Here is a 21,460-nt window from a genome sequence, read left to right on the forward strand (position 1 = left end):
AATTTAAAAAATACATAAATAGGAATTGCCTGGTGGTCCAGTGGTTAGGATGCGGCTCTTTCATTGCTGAGGGCCCAGGTTCAATCCCTTGCCGGGGAGATAAATCCACTAGTCATGTGGCGCGGCCAAAAAAATTTTAATTTAATTTTAAAAATAAATAAATAAAAGACTCCATGTGACTGGTATGGGAAGAACAGACTGTGTGGGGTGAAAGCAGAGCAGGGAGCTTTGGGAGCAGGAAACTACACAGGTCCGTGAAGTGATGACAGGGCCAGTATAGGGGTGGTAGCAGTGGTGAGGGTGAGAAGTGGTCAGAAATTTAGGAGGGAGGAGGGACAGAATAAGGCAACTGAGGGAGGGGTTGGGAGAGAGGGGCAGGGGAGTAAAGGACGAGGAGGAGAGGGGAGTCCACCACCTCTGGCTTTGATGATGTGGGTGAAGGGATGGAGTCACAGGAGGAGGAGAGGATATGGGAAAAGAGGCCAAATTTGTGTTTGGGATGCCTGATTGTCATCCCAAGGATGAGGTCCAGGAGGCAATAATTATTATAATTAGCACATAAGCTATACTTACATTATCACTAATCAAACATTTATGGGACTTCCCTGGTGGTCCAGTGGTCAAGACTCCGCACTCCCAATGCAGGGGGCCTGGGTCTGATCCCTGTTCAGGAAACTAGATCCCTCATGCTGCAACGAAGATCCCACGTGCCACAACTAAGACCCGTACGGCCAAATAAATAAATAAATATTTAAAAGCAAAACACAGCGTTTATTGCCCACTGGGGACACAGCAGCGACTGCCACAGACACAGCCCCTGCCCTCACATGGCTGATGTTCTGTTGGTGGGGGACAGAAACTAAATAGGATTGTGAAAATTTAAAAGAGGAAACCTCAACTAAAATTGGAGTCAGGAAGTCTTGCAGAGGGAGCTCTTATGCCCTGCCACTCCTCAGTTACCCCAAACAGGAAGACAGCCAGACCCCAGCCAGAAGAGATGTATGTACCTTGCACTCCGAAACAGTAACTGCAATTACTTTACTAAAGCTGGAGAAGAGATTTTCTTCCCTCCCAGCAACAAGCCCAGCCAATGGAAACACCACAACTTAGCCAATGAGAAGCTGTCCTCACCTGAACGCTTACTTTCCTCCGAATTAACTTTCATTTTACTATTGTCCATGACTTCTTGTCTCATCCTCTTTTCTATAAAAGTCTTCCATTTTGTACAACCTCTGGGAGTATCTCTGCTTGACAGATGAGATGCTGCTTGATTCATGAATCTTTTAATAAAGGCAATTAGACCTTCACACTTACTCAGTAGAAGTTTGTTTTTTAACAGGCTCGAGAAAGAAATGCATACTTTAATGTCAAGTAGGGATAAATCCTTGGGGTGGGGGATGGAATAAAACAGGATAAGGGGACAGAGAAGGGGAGACAGTCTGACACCCAGTAAGGATTTATAAATATTTGTTAAACAAAGACTTAATGACAGACAGTGGATGGTTGATTTAGTGTGTGTTTAGGTCAACGATCTAGTCATACTCCAAAGATTCCATAAGGTGAGTTTCTCCCGTTTTACAGAGGGAGAAAACTGCAACCCAGAGAGGAAAGGGGACCTCTAAGCTAAAAAAGTCGCCACTCAGATGTCCCCCCAGAAACTGTCATTTCTGGGGGCAGCGGGGGTGGGGGTGCGGGTGGGCGGCCCACAGAGCAGCGCGCATTGACCTATGACGTCATCGGGACGGTAAATAGCGTAACACTACCTGGACGTAGCCCTATTTCCCCTCCCGGACAGGTCCTCTGCTGGTCCGGTACTGTCTGGATCAAACCCCTCATTGGCTACTCGCTCCGTCAATCCGTTTCATTGTTCCAGTTTTCCGCCCCGCCTTCCAGAGCTCGCCTGTGATAGGCTGACGAGGCCGTCACTTCAGAAAGGTCCGCATTCCTTCCGCCTTTCTCCAGGAGACCGAGGGAGAAGAAGGTGGATCTCCGGCGGCGCCCACCCCTGGGGCACTGCTTCCGCCTCTTATTGGCTTCTCTGGGTGCCGGTCGCTACGCCACCCATCGCTGATTGGCCATCCGGCCGCCGCTCTGCGCGGCGCCGGCTCCGCCCCCGTCGGGTGTTTGTGGTGGGGCTGCGAAGTCGCCAATCCCGCCGGAAGCGCCAGGACAATGGGGACTCGGGACGACGAGTACGACTACCTATTCAAAGGTGCGGTTGGTGGGGCACAGACGGGCGAGCGGGCGGCGGCGAGGCGCCGGGCAAGCACCCAGGCTGCGCTCCAGGCCTCTGGGCCCATGCCGGACCCCGAGGCTTGGGGCCTGGCAGGCCAGGCAGCCGGGATGGCCAGTGCAGGCCGGGCTTGGTCAAGTTCGGGCCGGGATGCGCAGCCATGCGGAGCAGGCTGTCCAGAGAGGCTTGGGGGCCCGGGATGCTCCGAGGCGGGGCCAGGGCCCAGGGGGGTGGGGCCCGGGGCAGTGGGAGAGGCTGTTAGGGGCGGGGCAGTCAGAGGGGACGGGGCCGCCCGAGCATTTGGCGGTCCGAGCTGGGTGGAAAGCTCCCTTCGTGATGGGGGCGTGTCCGTTAGAGGCGGGGCTAGGATGTGGTGGGCGTGTCCAATAAGTGGGCTAGGGTGGGCGGGTGGGGGTGTTGCTCTCGTGGAGTAGGAGGGGCTAGTCTTGATTGGTGGCAGTGCATCTGGGGGCGGAGCCCGGGAAGGGAGGGGCGGACAATGGGGGTTGAGGTGCGTGTGTGGCGGGGGGTGGGGGTGGACCCTGGATTGGGGAGCAGAGTCGGAATTGCATGGAGGGGCACCTGCGGTGGTGGCGGGGGACTGTGTGTGCTGAACCCAGGCCTGGTGGTTAACAGCAATAATTATATCTTAACTCTTAGATCTCTTGAGAGCGCTGTCCAAGCACCTGCACTTTTCTAAGCACTTTACACGCATGAATTCATTGAAATCCTCACCACAACCCTGTGAGATCGATATTATCCAGCATCTCTCTTTATGGACCTGGAAACTGGAGGGACAGTTTAAGTATTAAATCAAGATTTGAACCCAGACCACTTAAGGAGTGTATCTGGGGGAGCTTGTGGCCAAGATCTGGGACTGGTGTTGTCAGATGGTCTCCTCCAGCCTGCTGGAGGATCTTCCCTGCCAGGGCAACAGAGGGCTCTAGGAGCCTCAAGTAAGGCCTAGAAAGGTCAGGCAGCTTAGGGGTCACTGACTTTCCAGTGCCTTCTGTGCCAACCTAGGCTTTGGCCAGGTCCTGTGCTGCTGTGTTGGGCTCCCTGGCTGGCATTGGTCACCCTTGAGAGCTAACCCCTGGATGCACACAGGACACCTTTGCCATGCTGCCTGCTGCGTGAGGGTGTGCTTCCCATGCCAGCCATAGACATCTTTCCCTCGTTGGGGGAGCTTGGCCATCCCTGGGAGTGTGGCCTGTGTGACACTGTGTGTCTATGGTATTATCCCTGGTTGGGTCTGGGGTTCTGGGGACCTTGGGAATGTAGAAGATGGGATGGAGCGCTTCCTACCTGGAATATCCACGTGGTAAAAGGTTTCTGGGCAGAGGGAGTCCCCATGCAAAGGTCCGGAGTTGCCACACAGCACCATGGGCTCGAGGAGCTGCCTGCAGGCTGATACGTTGCTGGCAAGTGAGGCTGTGTGGTCGGCAGGCATTGGGCCCAGGCCCTTGTGCCGACTGAACCTTGGGGTCTCACTTTAGAGGCAGAGGAAGCTCTGTCAGGGCCTTGGGGACGGGTGACAGGTGACTGGACGCCAGTCCTGCTGCAGCTGGTGCCTGTCTCTACCCAGCCCACCCTGAGGCAGCTGCTCCCCAGGTCCTGGCTGGCACCCACCTGGATGTGTTACTACAAGGGCAGGGGGCGTTCCTCCCAGTGTTTCCGTGGTCATTCCCCCTCGTTATTTTCAGCCGCTTGCTGTTGTAAATAACCCAGCTCCAAGTGTTTGCGTGAGTCATCTTTTGCCCTTTGGGTTATTTCCTTGAAGTATGTTCCCAGAAGTCCAGTTACTGGGTCAGGGGCAGCGGAGCAGGCTGTGCGCTTCTCAGGATTCATCTCCGGAGTCCTCTTCCTGGAAACACTACTGCGACAGCTGGGGGGGCGGGGTGGGGCGGTGCCTGCCTGCCCCGCTGCCCTCTGCCACTGGGCTCCTTTTCTGAGTCGAGCAGGTGCCCTGCTGACTGTCTCAAGCCAGGTCAGAAGAGAAAGTGTAACTCACAAGGTCAGCGTTTACCAAACTGGTCCTCTGAGACCTCACCTTCACACTTAACGCCTTGTTGGAGGACCCTCTATTATCGTTTAATATTTGTTTGTTTGTTTTTATAAATTTATTTTTTATTTTTGTCTGTGTTGCGTCTTTGTTGCTGTGCACGTGCGGACTTTCTCTAGTTGCGGCGAGCGGGGGCTACTCTTCGATACAGTGCACGTGCTTCTCATTGCAGTGGCTTCTCTTGTGTTGTGGAGCACAGGCTCTAGGCGTGTGGGCTTCAGTAGTTGTGGCACATGGGCTCAGTAGTTGTGGCGCACGGGCTTAGCTGCTCTGCGGCATGTGGGATCTTCCCAGACCAGGGCTCGAACCTGTGTCCCCTGCATTGGCAGGCGGATTCTTAACCACTGCGCCACCAGGGAAGTCCCCTAATATTTGTTTTTAAATCCACTCAGTTTTTGTCTCACTTAAATAGGAAAAGGAAATTCTTTCTGACTCATAGAAGGAAGGAAGGAAGCCAGCAGGCAGGCAAGCCACCACCATGGCATCACTGGCCATAAACATGGCAGGTAGACTGAAACGTGAATACACTGCACCCCACAGACCCTCCTGAGACCGCGTGGCCTGCAGAGGGTCAGGCCTAGGCAGTAGAGAGGTGTCCAGGACACAGCTGTGCCAGAAGGGTTGACAAGGACCAGTATTCTCACCGCACATCTCCCCAGCCCTGCCGCCTGGCGCGGGGAGTCCTTCAGGAGTGGAGGGGGGCTGTGATCCTCTCATCCCCCATCCCGTGCCCAGCCTCCCCCAGGCTTCAGTCACCTTCCCCTGGCCCTGCCCTGGGCACAGAGGGCCCACACCTCTCACGTGGGACCCTGGCTGCCCCCCCTCTCCAGCCTTCCCACCACTGACTTGCTTTTTTTGGCAGCCACGTCACAGGTTGGCTCTCCTGACCTCCCGGCGGAGGCCAGCAGATCCCCCTGGGTGTTCCACCCCCGCCCCCAGCCCCCATGCGGCTTGTTTTCCTCCCTGCTCATCCCCCCCCAACCCCAGGAGTGAGGTTGTTTATTTGTACCTAATTATAGATCCTCACATTTATCCTGCTAACATTTTATCCTTTTCAGCAAAGGGCCATTTTCCCAGCCTGCCGATCAATCCCCGGGGGCGCCCCAAACTCTTCTCTGAGGGACTGGGCGGCAGGGGCCACAGTGCGAGCAGCTAGGTCCCCAAGGGCCACCAGGGCCTTCCCAGAGCTCCCGCCACTCCCAGGGAACAGGCCGGCCCCAGTGCTCACCAGGTGCTCCCGAGGCAGCCTCCTGGCTCTCCAGCCTGAGCAGGCCTCACACCTGGCCGGCTGGTCTGGGACCCGAGCACACCAGCTCCCCCCATTATGAATGGTGGCCCTGCCTGTGCCCCGGTGTTGGGCACCTGTCCTCTGCTGTCTGATTCCCCTAGGGAATAACTCTGGCTCTTCCTCCCCCGGCCAGTCCCTGGGGCCTGGGATCTGCAGGGCCTGCTTCCTGGCGGAGGGCTGGAGCCCTGCTCTGCCTGGAGTCGGGGAGCCGAGCGCCCCCAATGGCCACTCGGTGACCTGAGTGTCAGAATGGGGGCCCCAGATGTGCCACACTGTCGTGGGGTGGGCCAGAGGACCAAGGGCTTCCAAGAGGTGCCAGCTCTTTGTTTTTGCCAACTGGGCTTGCCTGCTCTGCCAGCCAAGTGGTGTGCCCAGGGGGACCGTGTCCTGGCCAGTGATGCCACCAACTCCTGTGGAAATGCTGGGGGCTGTGTCCTCAAGGGCCCTTTCTTTCCCTGAGACAACAGATGACTTGTATCTTGGACAATGCCATTCTCATTCCCAGCTTGCACACGGGACCAGCCCGGCCGCTGCCCTGCCGGCCACTTCTGCATTGGGCACCGCGTGCCAGGGACCGCGGGGGCAGCCCCGCCTTCCCGCCATTTGTCCGGGCAGCAGCTGGTGGCCCTTGTTCTGCTCTGGCCCCCACTGTTCTCACTGGGTGACCTTGGGCCAGGGAACTTGGTCACTCTGTATTGAGTGTCTCCAACTGTACACGATAATGTGAACATCTGTCCCTGGGGTGGCCTTGAGAACTCCGTAACAAAGCCTTTAGGGCTGGGCCTGGCAAGAGGGGCTGAGGAGATGGTCGGCTGGGCCAGGGCAGAACCCCGATGTGGCAAAGGGGACCCCGAGGCTGGACAGCTGGACAGGGCTGGGAAGGGAGTGAGAGGGTGGGGAGGATACAGGCAAGGGCCCAAGAGGACCCTCCTCCTCATTTCCTGTTCTGTTCCTGAGGATGTGAGAACTACGTGCAGACCTCCCTGGCTTTGGCCGGGTTCCTGTAGCCGCCGTGGGCAGGAGGTGACGGGGTGAGGGCGTGGACAGTGGGCCCTACGGTCAGTCCAGTCATGGCCCCACTGGCATGGCTGGGCGCCCTTGGCCCTCAGCCCCAGGCCCATGTCCATTCACCTCTTTCCACCTTTCTCTGAAGTCAACTTGGCATTCTTATGCTGGGTGCCCCCAGTGTCAGGGGAGGGCCCCGACACTCATCACAGGTGCTGTGGGCTCGGCCACGTGGAGGTTTGGGAGAAGAGGAGAAGCCTGGACCCACGGATTTTGAAGGACAAATAGGAGTTTGCTAGCTACTCTAGGGGTTCACGATACCCCAGATGGTGGGAGAGGAGGAAGCTGAACCCAGACCCCTGCGCTCAGCCCTGGATCCAGAAAACCTGGGTTCACATCCTGCTGGACCACTCTCCAGCTGGGTGGCCCTGGGCAAGTTGCTGCTTGCTGAGCTTGGTTGGGGGGTGGGAGCGAGCCTGCAGTTGTGCGCGGGCTCAGACCCCAGCTCTACCCTTGGTGACCACGTGCCTTAAGCTGGTCATTCCCCTGTCTGCACCTCAGTTTCTCATCTGTAAAATGGGTCATATGTGAGGTGATGGCACATCCAGAGCTTTCTCAGCACGGAACGTTCTTCCTGTTCTTGTCGTTCTTGGCTCTAAAGCAGCCTGTCCAGAGAGGGTGCTGGGTGCTGGGGGCTGCCTGGCCCGCCCCCTCCTTACTTGTGGCCCAAGGATGGTGACCTGGGCATCTTCCAGTGTGGGGGGAGGTGGGCCTGGGAAGCTCCGCCAGCCACTTCGGCGTTTGTTCATTCGACAGGCATTGATCAGGTGCGTCCCGTGCGCCGGGGAGTGCACCAGGTCCTGGGGATACAGCAGGGAACCAGACTGTCTGAGATGGCTGCCCTTGAGGCAGAATGACAAAAAAAAATCTATAAGGGAAACCTGGTGAGTGTGAGAGGGTGGGGAGAGCTATGGGGGAAACGTAGGGGAGGGGAATGGGGAGTGTTGGGGGGAGTGGGTTTTGGGGGGGGGGGGGGGTTAAAAATTATTTATTTATTTATTTGGCTGTGCCGGGTCTTAGTTGCGGCGTGCGGGATCTTTAGTTGCGGCATGCCGGCTCGTAGTTGCAGCATGCGGGATCTAGTTCCCCGACCAGGGATCGAACCTGGGCCCCCTGCAGTGGAAGCGCGGAGTCTTAACCACTGGACTGCCAACGAAGTCCTGGGAGTGGGGTTTGAAGAGGATGGCTGCCATCCGAGGGGCCACAGAGGAGATGAGGGCAGGAACCTGGTGGGTACCTAGGGAAGAACATTCCAGGCAAAGGGTAGCGTTGCAGGGAGGCCCGTGTGTCTGGAGCAGAGTGAGCAAGGGAGAGAGAGGGAGGAGGTGAGGGCAGGGAGGGGACGGGGCAGGTCATGCACGGCCCTGTGGGCTGCCGGGAGGACTTTGGAGGTGGGCGCCCTGGAGGGCTGTAGGCAGAGGAGGGACGGGACCCACGCAGGGTGCTCACAGGCACCCTCTGGCGGCCAAGGGGAAAACAGCCTGTTGGCTGAAGCTGAGAGTAACCGTAGGGGCGGGCACCAGGGAGGGGGCTGTCACAGCAACCGGCAGTGACGGGAGTGATGATGGCCTGGGGTCGGGGAGCAGTGAAAGTGGTAAGAAGCAGCAGGAATCTGAACACGTAGACATAGAAGTTCTCATCAAGGAAAAACTTTTCATCGGGGCCTTGAGTGACCAAGTCTGCAGCCCCCGTGGCTCCCCACGAGCCAGAGCGACCCTAGGGGGCCAGAGCCTAAGGCCCACACTTGGGGGTCCTTGTGGTTTCCAGCTGGGGCGTCCGGAAAGAAAGGCTGTTTCTTCTGCGCCGCACACACACCTATGCACACACTGACACGAGTCCCCACTGTGTCCTGGGTCTGAGCACAGCCCTCCAGGCCCAGGGCCCCCCCAGGACCCTCCAGCCTAGAGCTTGGAGTGGCTGGGCCCCTAGAGGCAGGGCTTCTACAGGTGGGGGCAGGAAGCTCAATAAAGGGAGGGATGGAGGGAAAGACCCGCCTATGCCTGCCCTGCTCTGCCCTGCGCTGCTCAGGAGGGCCCTTGTTCCCACCTCCCTGCAGGACGATCTGACCCCCCCACCCCCACCCCGTCTTAGCGTACAAGATGCTGGTTGAGTTCTGATCCCAGGCATTCCCGTGTCCCCCTCCCCAAGGTGGCTCTTGTTACTGTCTCCCTTTTCACACCTGTGGAAAAGGCAGCCCAGAGACGTTAAGTGACTTGCCCAAGGTCACCCAGCCCTGGGGCTTTCTCAGGCATGCCTGGCTGCCCAGGTCACCAGGCTGCCATGGAGGTTTGGGAGTTGATGGATCCCCAAGCTGCCTTCTGCCAGATGCCCGGATCCCTGTGTCCCATCAGAGCAGGGGCAGCCCTTCTCTGAAGGACCCTATTCGCTCCTGTACCAGGAAACGTGGTGCCTCGGGCCAGGGGCCCCAGGACAGCTCTGACTCTGCCCTGTCCCTGGCTGTCGCGTGTCTGCAGCACCCGGGGCGCCCCTGTGAAGGTTCTGTGGGTGGACGTGGGCAGCATGTGGGGTCTTGGCTCGGGGCCACTGCCCCCCTCTGACCCAGGGAGGCTCACTCGTATCTCTCCCCGCCCCCAAAGTGGTGCTCATCGGGGACTCGGGCGTGGGGAAGAGCAACCTGCTGTCGCGCTTCACCCGCAACGAGTTCAACCTGGAGAGCAAGAGCACCATCGGCGTGGAGTTCGCCACCCGCAGCATCCAGGTGGACGGCAAGACCATCAAGGCGCAGATCTGGGACACCGCCGGCCAGGAGCGCTACCGCGCCATCACCTCGGCGTGAGTGGCGGGGCCGGGGAGGCCGTGGGCCCCAAGAGATGGGTAGGAGTTGGGCTGGGGGGTGCAGGGGAAGGGGAGAGCACAGACCCGAGAGCAGGGGCCGCAGGGTGGAGGGACAAGACACCCCCAGGAGCTGTGGGACCCTCTGAAAGGCCAGTGCCCAGGCTTGGTCAGGCTGTGACCCCAGGTGGGCATGTCCCACAGCCCCTCTGACCCCTGGCGTCCCATTGAGGCACTGCAGTGTCGCCGGGTGCTGGCTACACGGTGAGGGCTGTTATCAGGCTCTGCCCGCTCCCCAGCCTGCCTGCTCGGCCCGCCCTGCCCAGCCATGTTCCCAGCCTTCCTTTTCCAGGTGCAGCCCTGGCCCCACTGGCCCTCCTGTGGCCACCCCACCATCAGGATCCCCTCGACTGCCTCTTCCCCGACCCTCCCAACTCCTGGCCATTCCCTGTCAGTCACTTGCTGTCTTCTGGAATCCCTCCACCGAGGCCTGGTCACCTTCTCGGCTCCTTGATCCCTTGGAGTGGATGTGTGTCCATCCGTCTCCTTGGTGCTCTGGGCGGGCAGGGCCGCGGCAGGCATTAGAGCTTCTGCCCTTTCCCTGCATAGTCACTGTTTTCCTCCTCCCCTTTTGGTGGCTGACCCCGTGGGTGTCTTCTGACCCCAGATCCCAAACTCCCTCCTTAGGCCTCCCCATTCCTGAGCTGAACCTGGGGAGTGGAGCCGGGGCCTGAGGACACGCACCCCTCCCTCGAGGCCCTGATGGCCACCCCTCGGGCCAAGGAGCCACTGCCCACAGAGCCTGGGGGGCCCCCAGGGACGCTGGCTCGGCTCACGCCTGGGCCCTGCCCCCGTCCCTGCAGGTACTACCGTGGTGCAGTGGGCGCGCTGCTGGTGTATGACATCGCCAAGCACCTGACTTACGAGAATGTGGAGCGCTGGCTGAAGGAGCTGCGGGACCACGCCGACAGCAACATTGTCATCATGCTGGTGGGCAACAAGAGCGACCTGCGCCACCTGCGGGCCGTGCCCACGGATGAGGCCCGCGCCTTCGCAGGTGAGCATACGCCGGGCCGGAGGGCGTGGCCAGAGGGCTGCTAGGTGTCGCTCCAGGCCATCTGCTCTGGCCAGGGCCTCTAGGTGCCACACTCCTGAGAGCGAGACTCTGACTGAAGCATCCGAGAAGCATCTGGAATGCAGGCAGCTCCCCTGCACCAGGTGCATCTTCCCTGGCCGTGCCCATGGCTGCAGGGGTGGGCATCTCAGTCCTACCCCTTCGGCCCCAGCCCTTCATTTCCTGGGCCAGGTGAGCGGACAGGCAGCCAAGGTCCCCAAGAGGAGGGTATAGGGGACCACCCTCCCCGCCTCCACCAGCAGACTCAACCTGGGCAAATATTCTCTCTTTCAGAAAAGAACAACTTGTCCTTCATTGAGACCTCAGCCTTGGATTCCACCAACGTAGAGGAAGCTTTCAAGAACATTCTCACAGGTGGTCACAGGGCCCAGGTGGGATCACAGAGGGTGGGCGTGGGAAGGGCAGCAGCCACACGGGTCACGTGCTCCAGAACTCAGCCCCTGAACCTTCCTTCCTTAAAACTGCTGTTCAGTCTGGACACGAGGACAAACAGGGCACCCTCCACAGCGTGAGGCCAGGTCCCACCCCTGCTGGCACTCAGGGCACAGAGACCCTCTCAGCCCAGCTTCCGTAGACGGGCCCTGCCATGGCTTCACTAGAGAATAGCCCACAGGGTCAGCTGGGGAGGCAGGTGACCTCAGGGTCCCAGAGCCCCTGGGCTTCTGGGAGTTTCTCCTGAGGGAGGAGGGCCTCTGATCTTAAAGAATGAGAGGCCTGGGCTGGGAATTAACATCTGCAAACAGATATGGGTCCTTCCCTTGCTGAGTACACAGCCAGCATTGGGGATGGGCAGGGAGCCTCCAGGAGCCCAGCCCATGGCATGGCTCCCCCTGACGTGATGGGGGTGCACAGGGCACAGTGGGAGCCTTTGGAAGGGGTTCCAACTCAGCATCCAGGGCGCTACCGTGAGGAGGTGACATCCAGATGAGTCCTGTGGGAGGGGGAGGTAACCGAGATTGGGGGCACACAGCGCATTCACCCTGTGTCGTTCTCCCCGCCCCCGCCCACCGCAGAGATCTACCGCATCGTGTCACAGAAGCAGATCGCGGACCGCGCAGCGCACGACGAGTCCCCTGGAAACAACGTGGTGGACATCAGCGTGCCACCCACCACCGACGGACAGAAACCCAACAAGCTGCAGTGCTGCCAGAACCTGTGACCGCCCCGCGCCTGGTCTCAGCGTGCGTGCACGTCCTCGTCCTCCGCCCACCCCTCACTGCCCTGTCCTCCCTGCCCACCCCCTCCGCCCCTCTGTGACTGGCTCCTGCCCTCCCATCGAGCTCCGCACGAAGAACAGGAGTTGAGCGGCATCTCCTGTCCCGCCCAAGGAAAGCTAGAAGCCCCGGCTGCTGCACCTGCTCTCCTTGGGTCCCAGTGGGCATCTCAGCGGGGCGGGGAGGGTGGCAGGATGGACCGGGCCGGCCAGAGGCCAAGAGGATGGGCACACCGAGCAGGCTTCTCCAGTTTTCCACGGTAGCCACCGGGGAGCAATCGCCGCCCTCCCTCTCTGGCCAGCTGGCCCAGCTGGCCCCCGGTCCCCACCCAGAACCCCATTCCAGGCTGAAGCCCGAAGAGCAAGGCGCCAGGGGCCGGGCAGACGGACACTCTTGGCTCTCGGCATCCCGCTCCCCCGCGCACAGCCAGCAGCGCACATGCCTTCGACCTCTCCCGTGCGTGCGGGACTCCAGCTCCTGCGTGTAGATTTATGCTGGGAGAAGACCCTTTCCCCACCTCACCCTCCTTTTTGCACGCGGCGCGCTCTCCACCCACCACCCCCTCCCTGTGCCCTTCTCTCTGTCTTGTCTCCCTGTCTGGTCAGGAACCTGTTTGCAAGTGAAGCAATATCTCCGTGTTTTGTATATACAACCGCTCTTGTAGCCTTTGGTTTTTTTGTTATTGTAGAGAAACACAGATTCTTTATACACTTTGTAAGATTTATGCCAAACCCTAGCTCTCGATCTCTTATTCTTCCTGTGGCCCCTGCACTGTTGCCCCGATGCCTCGTTTCTCTCGCCCGGTTACTAAAATGTATAATCCGACTTCCTGTACAGAAACCTGCCGCTGCGCCTTTGTCTTCTTTCTCTCCACCAGGCGGCGCTCCTGAGCCAGGGTCCCTCGCTGCAAGCTCCAACCGCCCTGGCTCAGCCCCAGCCCCGCCCCGCCCAGGACAACGCGGAGCACCCTGAGCTGACCACGGGGGGCCTGGGGCGGGTGAGGGTGTGGTGGGGTGGACCTGCTTCTTGCTGCCCGTGAGGCGGGGAGGAAGGGAAGGCGAGGGGTTGGGCAGTTAAACTCCCTGGCCCTAGGACAGCAGCCCTAAGACCGGAGGGTGCCCCTTGGGAAGGGGTGGGCTGTGCCCGCTGCTCCGTGTTCTCAGCCCCCCAGTTGGGGTTCACTGCTTTCATCCACTGCCCACCCACCTAGCCACCACCTCACTTGTCACCTTGCCCAGGGAGGTTGGCGATGCCAGTCCCACCCCAGCTCCCTCCATCCCAGACTGACCTTTGAGGAGGGCCCACGGGGGGGACAGTGGTGATAGAGGAGAAGCGCGCAGGTTGGGGGGGGCAACTGTTGCTCTGCCTCTCCTCAGGACCCAGCTTCTCCCGCTGGTCCGGGTGGCAGGGCTGGCTTGAGGGCCACTTGCCACTGCCGAGGCGGCATATAGCCATCCCCCCAGGCCTATATGGGCCCTCCACCCTACCCTGCCCTGATCACATGACCCAACGTGTGTTTCCTCTCACCTGAGTGCCGGCAGCTGTTCCAGAAGCTCCAGCCTCTGGCTAAAGCCACTTGTGCCCTTGACCCCTAGGAGAGTCACCAGAGAGGGGGATGCACGCCCTCCAGGCTCTGGCTGCCCTGCCTGGAGGGATGGGCGAGCCCAGACACATCTCTCCCAGAAGCTCAGAGCCACAGGGGCTGTTCCGACAGGGGCGGTGGAGTAAGTCAGGGTGCGTGGTCCAGGCCAAAGGGGTATCCTGGGCCAAGGCCGTTGGTGGGAGAGCTGGGGGTCTGGTGGGGGGCGTTCATAACAGCCCTTGGGGGCGCTGACTCCCCTGGGTTTGGACGGGGCAGGGCGTGGAGAGGGCGGATGGTGGAAGGAGGCGTTGGGAGGGCTAGGAAAAGTGGTAAGGCACGCTGAAGGGTTTCAATCAGTCAGAAGATGAAATCTGGGACTTCCCTGGTAGTCCAGTGGTTAGGACTCTGCGCTTCCACTGCAGGGGGCACGGGTTCCATCCCTGGTGGGGGGAACTAAGATCCCGGATGCCCCACAGCGTGGCCCAAAAAAAAAAAAAAAAATCTTTCTGGAGCCTCTGTGATTGGCCAGCCCTGGGGCACATACCTGAGAACAAGAATGATGTGACCCTGTGCCCTTGGGGGGTCACAGTACAGCGATGTTATTTCAATTACTCTACGTTCAGTGATTTACAAAGCACAGCATGTTCTCTCTGTGCCAGGCACTGTTCTTTTTTTTTTTTTTAATATAAATTTATTTATTTTATTTATTTTTGGCTGTGTTGGGTCTTCACTGCTGCACGCGGGCTTTCTCTTGTGGTGAGTGGGGGCTTCTCATTGCGGTGGCTTCTCTTGTTGCTTGTTGCGGAGCATGGGCTCTAGGCGCACGAGCTTCAGTAGTTGCGGCTCACGGGCTCTAGAGAGCAGACTCAGTTGTTGTGGCGCACGGGCTTAGTTGCTCCGCAGCATGTGGGATCTTCCTGGACCAGGGATCAAACCTGTGTCCCCTGCATTGGCAGGCGGATTCTTAACCACTGCACCACCAGAGAAGCCCCAGGCACTGTTCTTAAGTCTTTTTCTTAAATGGTAAAATAAACCATAAAATATTACCATAAAATATACATAACATAAAACTTACCATCTTAACTATTTAAGTGTACAGTTCAGTGACGTTAAGTATCATATTGTTGTACAAGCATCTGCACCATCCATCTCCAGAACTCTTCATCTTGCAAAACTGAAACTCTGTCCCCATTAAACACTAACTCCGCATCCTCCCTCCTCCAGCCCCTGTCAGCCACCATTCAACTTTCTGTCTCTATGAAACTGACTCTTCTAGCGACCTCCTATAAGTGGAATCAGACAATATTTGTCCTTTCGTGACTGACTTCATTCACTGAACATCATGTCCTCAAGGATCATCCACGTTGTAGCAGATGTCAGACTCTCCTTCCTTTTTAAGGCTGAATAATATTCCATTGTGTGGATATTCCATTCTTGTGTATCCATTCATCTGTTGATGGGCACTTGGGTTGCTTCAATCTTTTGGTTATCGTGAATCACGCTGCTATGAACGAGTATGCAAATATGTTTGAGTTCCTGATTTTATTTCTTTTGGGTCCATACCCAGAAGTGGAATTGCTGAATCACATGGTACTTCTGTGTTTAATTTTTTGAGGAACTGTGTTAACCTAAATAAATTATGATACATAAAAGATAAGAACATGATTCCACACACACACACACACAAAAATAAGTTTTGGACTTCCCTGGTGGCGCAGTGGTTAAGAATCCGCCTGCCAGTGCAGGGGACACGGGTTCGAGCCCTGGTCCGGGAAGATCCCACATGCTGCGGAGCAACTAAGCCCGTGCGCCACAACTACTGAGCCTGCGCTCTAGAGCCCGTGAGCCACAACTACTGAAGCCCACGCACCTAGAGCCCGTGCTCCACAACAAGAGAAGCCACTGCAATGAGCGGCCCGTGAGCCACAACAAAGAGTAGCCCCCGCTCGCCACAACTGGAGAAAGCCCACGGGCAGCAACGAACACCCAACGCAGCCAAAAATAAATAAATTAATTAAAAAACAACTCTTACAAGTCATAATTTATTTACTATTTACAACAGCCCTAGGAGGTAGGCATAATTTACTAGCCCCGATTTAGAGATTTAGGGGAACAGCAGTGAGTGACTCACCCAGGAAGGGTCCCACAATTAGTAAGAAGCAAGCAGGTTTCAATTCCAGAGCTGGGTTTGTAACCACTAAGCTATGAGGCCTTACCCAATGTTTATTGAGTGCCTACCATGAGCCAGAAAGCCCTAATAAATTGAGAAGATGCCCAGATAAAAGACTAGGAAGAAGCATACAAAAATTTTTATGGAAAAATTCAAACACATAAAAGTGGACAGAATAGTCTAATAATGAACTCCCATAGGCCCATCACCCAACTTCAGCCCATCTAATTTCACACTATTCCCCTCCTGTTTGCAAATCCCAGACACTCCAGCTATAAATATTTCAGTATGTATCTCTAAAATAGAAAGACTTTTTTTAAACATAATAACCTCAATACTATCATGCTGCCTAAAGAAATGAGCAGCAATTCCTTAATATCGTCAAATAGCTAGCCAGTGTTCACATTTCCTGATTGTCTTATAATTTGTTAATGATTTATTTGAATCATAGTCCTCTGGTTTCAATTGGTTGATGCTTCTCTTTGGTCTCGTTTAGCTTATACATTCTCCCCCCCCCCCCTTTTTTTAAAAAGGAATTCCTTTATTTTATTTATTTATTTATTTATTTATTTATTTTTGGCTGTGTTGGGTCTTCGTTTCTGTGCGAGGGCTTTCTCTAGTTGCGGCGAGCGGGGGCCACTCTTCATCGCAGCGCGCGGGCCTCTCACTATGGCGGCCTCTCTTGTTGCGGAGCACAGGCTCCAGACGCGCAGGCTCAGTAGTTGTGGCTCACGGGCCTAAGTTGCTCTGCAGCGTGTGGGATCTTCTCAGACCAGGGCTCAAACCCGTGTCCCCTGCATTGGCAGGCAGATTCTCAACCACTGCGCCTCCAGGGAAGCCCCATTCTCCCCCTTTGATCTCTTTGTTTTCTTGCCTTTTTTTTTTCCCTTTAAAAAATTTTTTTAAATTTTCAATCTTTTTAATTAATTTTTATTGGAATAAGTTGATTTACAATGTTGTGTTAGTTTCTGCTGTACAGCAAAGTGAATCAGTTATACATACACATATAGCCACTCTTTTTTTTAGATTCTTTTCCCATATAGGTCATTACAGAGTATTGAGTAGAGTTCCCTGTGCTATACAGTAGGTCCTTATTAGTTATCTATTTTGTATACAGTAGTGTGAGTATGTCAATCCCAATCTCCCAATTTAACGCACCCCCACCCCCGCTTTTTTTTTGGCTGGCCATGCGGCATGCGGGATCTTAGTTCCCCGACCAAGAATCAAACTCCCCCTGCGGTAGAAGGGCGGAGTCTTAACCACTGGACTGGACACTTCATACGCGATATCGTGTACATAACCCCAGGAGGCAGGTAATGTCAGCACATTTCTCACTCGTGGTGGTAGTGTCTGCCAATAAGCATCACCTAGATTCATAATCCATTAAGAGTTACAAAGTGGTGATAGTCAAATCTGCCACTTCTTCATTTACTTTTGGAGTAGGTCTATAAAGAGAAATTTCCCCTCATCTATGTGGTTACCCAGAGGTACAGATGGTGTAAGTCAGCATAAATACTTAATTCTCTCTTTTGCTTGTCAATTTTCAAATTTCATAATTTTCAAGATTTTGAGTTGGTTCCCAAGTAGCCTTCAGAAGTGACTGGTTGGGCGGGGGAGGGATAAATTAGGAGGTTGTGATTAACAGATATACACTACTTACATAAAATAGATAACAAACAAGGACCTACTGTATAGCACAGGGAACTATACTCAATATTTCATAATAACCTATAAGGGAAAAGAATCTGAAAAGGAATTTATATATATATACACATATATATGTATATATATGTATATATATACATATATATGTGTATATATATACACATATATATATATCTGAATCACTGTGCTGTACACCTGAAACTAATATGACATTGTAAATCAACTATACTTCAATTTAAAAAAAATACATGGAAAAAGTAAAGTAAGCAAAAAATTAAAAAAAAGATAAGCTAGGGATAACTGCCAATCAGTTTTTGATTGACATATGATAACCAGTGTTACTGATTTTATATATAATGCCATAAAAATTGAACAAAACAAAATGAAAGAAAAAAATAGGTTTTCCAACCTATACTCTTGTAAAATAAAATAAAAAGGAATTACTAGAAAAATGAAAAAAAGTTGCTGGCTATTTATTTTTTAGTTAAAATGCATAGATTTAGCTCCTCTGTCGGGGCCAAGCTTTCAACCAGTGTGCCCAATGGGGGTGGAATTAAACAGGAAGTTTATATCTGGGACTGGGTCTTGGCCAGGGTGTCTAGAGTTTGGATACACACTGGGTGGGGGTCAGGGGTGGGGTGGGGTGCTGGGGAATGAGCACTGAGTGTCACGGGAACCAGGTTTTTCATGGTCACAGAAGGACTTTAGAAACATGTAAAGGGGCTGGGATAAACCTTGGTGTTGGATTAGAATTAGAGATATTGGTGTGCACTCATGGGTTTAAAGACATAAGATAATATAGGGACATATTGTAACATATTACAATGAGAGAAGCAAGAAATGACACTGGCCTTCCCTGGTGGCGCAGTGGTTAGGAATCCGCCTGCCAGTGCAGGGGACACGGGTTCGAGCCCTGGGCCAGGAAGATCCCATGTGACGCAGAGCAACTAAGCCCGTGTGCCACAACTACTGAGCCTGCGCTCTAGAGCCCCATGAGCCACAACTACTGAAGCCCGCATGCCTAGAGCCCGTGCTCTGCAACAAGAGAAGCCACTGCAATGAGAAACCTGCGCACCGCAAAGAAGAGTAGCCCCCGCTCGCCGCAACTAGAGAAAGCCTGTGCGCAGCAACGAAGACCCAACGCAGCCAAAAATAAATAAATAAATAAATTTGTTTAAAAAAAAAAAAGAAATAATGATACTGTGGTAGCAATGAGCCCACCTGGCACCCAGATCTTGGTTTCTAAATATCATTCCCCACTAAACAGGAGGAAAGCTCCTTGGAGAAACGGTGGAGTCCAGAGCTGGGGCAGGTAAAATTTCAAGAAAAAACCACACTGGAACATCTTGTTGAGCCAATAAGGAAGGACGTGCCAAAGATGGAATTAGAAAACAATCATCATTTAGCAACCATTATCTGATAGAAGAGACAGACATGGTGGACACCTCCGTGCCACTCCCTTTTTCCTGCCTTCATTGAGGATGTGCTGCCTGGAGCCACAGCAGCCATCTAGCTACATGAGAAAATGGCCAAGAGAATCTAGGTCATTAACCCTATTATCATTTGACCAAATCAATGCCAGCAGCCATCCTCCTCCAGAATTCTTGTAAATAAAAATAAAACCCTCTTTGCTAACAACAGCAACAAAATTTGATTCAGGCAAGAGTCATCAATGAATATTCAATCTGGTGGGTGAAGGTCTGTTGAGGAGCGGATATTTAATTAGTTTCATGGTATTTTCCAATAAGGCACTTACTGATAAGTGCAACACACTAACTCATGCTGGAGAAACCTGGAAGACACCATTTAATTAATTAATTAATTAATTAATTAAAAAATATATATATTTTTAATAGAGGAGGAAGGAACATTTCCCACTTCATTTTAATTAATTAATTAATTTATTTATTTTTGGCTGTGTTGGGTCTTCGTTTCTGTGCGAGGGCTTTCTCCAGTTGCAGCAAGCGGGGGCCACTCTTCATCGCGGTGCACGGGCCTCTCACTATCGCGGCCTCTCTAGTTGCGGAGCACAGGCTCCAGACGCGCAGGCTCAGTAGTTGTGGCTCACGGGCCCAGTCGCTCCGCGGCATGTGGGATCTTCCCAGACCAGGGCTCGAACCCGTGTCCCCTGCATTGGCAGGCAGATTCTCAACCACTGCACCACCAGGGAAGCCCTATATATTTTTTTGATGTGGACCATTTTTAAAGCCTTTATTGAATTTGTTACAATATTGCTTCTGTTTTATGTTTTGGTTTTTTGGCCGCAAGGCATGTGAGATCTTAGCTCTCTGGCCAGGGATGGAACCCGCACCCCTTGCATTGGAAGGGGAAGTCTTAACCACTGGACCGCAGGGGAAGTTCCTGGAAGACACCGTTTTAACATAATCAGGTTATTATAATTAGGGTAGGTTATAAGTAGTGGAAGAAATCAACATTCTTTGCCTCCTGATACATGCTCTGAGAACATAACATCACTTCTGTGTTTCTGTCCTAAATGCATAAGTCATGAGGAAATATTAAAGAAAAGCAAATTGAGAGGCTTTCTACAAAATAACTAGCCAGCCAGTAATCTCCAAAAATATCAAGGTCATAAAAGACAAGGAAAGAATGAGGAATTGTTCCAGACTGCAGGAGACTGAATTAGACAGCAAAATACAACATGTGATCCTGGGACGGATGCTGGAGCTTTAAAGAACTTTACTGAAACTCTGAATGGGATTTGGGAATTACCGGGTGATATTGGATCCATGTTAATTTCCTGATTTTGAAGATCATACTGTGATTATATGGAAGAATGTGCTTTACTTAAGAAGTAAACTGGGACTTCTCTGGTGGCACAGTGGTTAAGAATCCGCCTGCCAATGCAGAGGACACGGGTTCAAGCCCTGGTCCGGGAAGATTCCCCCATGTCGTGGAGCAACTAAGCCCGTACGCCACAACTACTGAGCCTGCGCTCTAGAGTCTGTGAGCCACAACTACTGAGCCCACGTGCCACAACTACTGAAGCCTGTGCGCCCGAGAGCCTGCACTCTGCAACAAGAGAAGCCACTGCAATGAGAAGCTGGTGCACTGCAACGAAGAGTAGCTCCTGCCCGCCACAACTAGAGAAAGCCCACGTGCAGCAATGAAGACACAACGCAGCCAAAAATAAAAATTAATTAATTTATTTATTTTAAAAAATTAAGAAAACCAATCAGTTAAAAAAAAAAAAGAAAGAAACACTAGGGACTTCACTGGTGGTCCAGTGATTAAGAATCGGCCTTCCAATGCAGGGGATGTGGGTTTGATCACTGGTGAGGGAACTAAGATCCCACATGCCTCGGGGCAGCTAAGCCCGTGCACCTCAACTACTGAGCCCACTTACCACAACTAGAGAGAAGCCCGCGTGCCTCAAAGAAAGAAAGAAACACTGAAGAATTAAGGGTTAATGAGACACCATGTGTGTATCTTATACTCAAAGGATTCAGAAATGTTAACAATTGGGGAATCTGGGCAAAGTGTTTATGGGAGCTCTGTGCATTCTTTCTGCAACTTTTATGTAAATTTGACATTATTTTAAGATAAAAAATTAAAAACCCAAATGCACAAAGTTGAACATTTGATGCATTTTGATCTGCAATCATTATCCTTATTGAGGATCAAATTGTCCAGTTTGTGGCCAATGGAAGCTTCTAATTGGCTCCCATTGACATTATCTTACCAGGTAATGTCTTTGATAACTCCCTTTCTGGTATATCAAGATGTGCCATTTTTGTCTGTACATTTCCTGCCCCTGACTCAGAATCAGATTTTTCCTCAGTGTTCCTGGCTTCTTTCAATTGGAAATGGTATTTAGAGACCACGATCTGGGCTTATGGGGTGCTTATTACAAGAAGGTTGGTCTTTGTTTCAGACTTTTTTCCAGTGGACAGAGGTAGGAAATGTTTGCTTTTTATAAAGATAAAATATATCATGATACTCCCAATTCAAATTCAAGACCACAGGGTTTTTCTTTAATGTGATCAATCTTACATCTGTACCTCCTTCATTCTCTCTGAAAAGCCCTGTTCTTGCCACCAACATAATCACTCCTTTACTTTATCCCAGACTAAATGTGCAACAAGCTCAGAATAACAATTTTAACACCACCACCACTATTATAGTGGTATGTGCAATCAAATTGTGGCGTTTTAAAGTCACTAGTTCATCTCTGCGTTGTTTTGTCACCAACTGGATACACAGGTTAATTCGTTTTATCTTACTTTTGTTTTTAG

General features: G+C 53.4%; 2 protein-coding genes across 13 annotated transcripts in view; both read left to right on the plus strand.

Moving 5' to 3' along the window:
• The window catches only part of HNRNPM (heterogeneous nuclear ribonucleoprotein M), a 177,614-nt gene that overhangs the window by 99,765 nt on the left and 56,389 nt on the right, over positions 1–21,460 (plus strand). The gene's annotated exons all lie outside the window — the stretch shown is intronic.
• Positions 1,957–12,630, plus strand: RAB11B (RAB11B, member RAS oncogene family). The gene is made up of 5 exons (XM_082454978.1): positions 1,957–2,212; positions 9,246–9,441; positions 10,305–10,498; positions 10,850–10,930; positions 11,590–12,630. Exons 1-5 carry the CDS (start codon positions 2,173–2,175, stop codon positions 11,733–11,735), a joined length of 657 nt encoding a protein of 218 aa, XP_082311104.1. The 5' UTR covers positions 1,957–2,172; the 3' UTR covers positions 11,736–12,630.

This window comes from Balaenoptera physalus (genome assembly GCF_965194825.1).
Source record: "Balaenoptera physalus genome assembly, chromosome: 3".
NCBI classification, from domain to species: Eukaryota; Metazoa; Chordata; class Mammalia; order Artiodactyla; family Balaenopteridae; genus Balaenoptera; species Balaenoptera physalus.

Bases quoted from the DNA above. Each gene is read 5' to 3' on its own strand.
- RAB11B (XM_082454978.1), top strand. From the start codon at position 2,173: ATGGGGACTCGGGACGACGAGTACGACTACCTATTCAAAG. The intron at 9,442-10,304 runs GTGAGTGGCGGG...CCGTCCCTGCAG, and splicing joins TACCGCGCCATCACCTCGGC to GTACTACCGTGGTGCAGTGG. The intron at 10,499-10,849 runs GTGAGCATACGC...TCTCTCTTTCAG, and splicing joins TGAGGCCCGCGCCTTCGCAG to AAAAGAACAACTTGTCCTTC.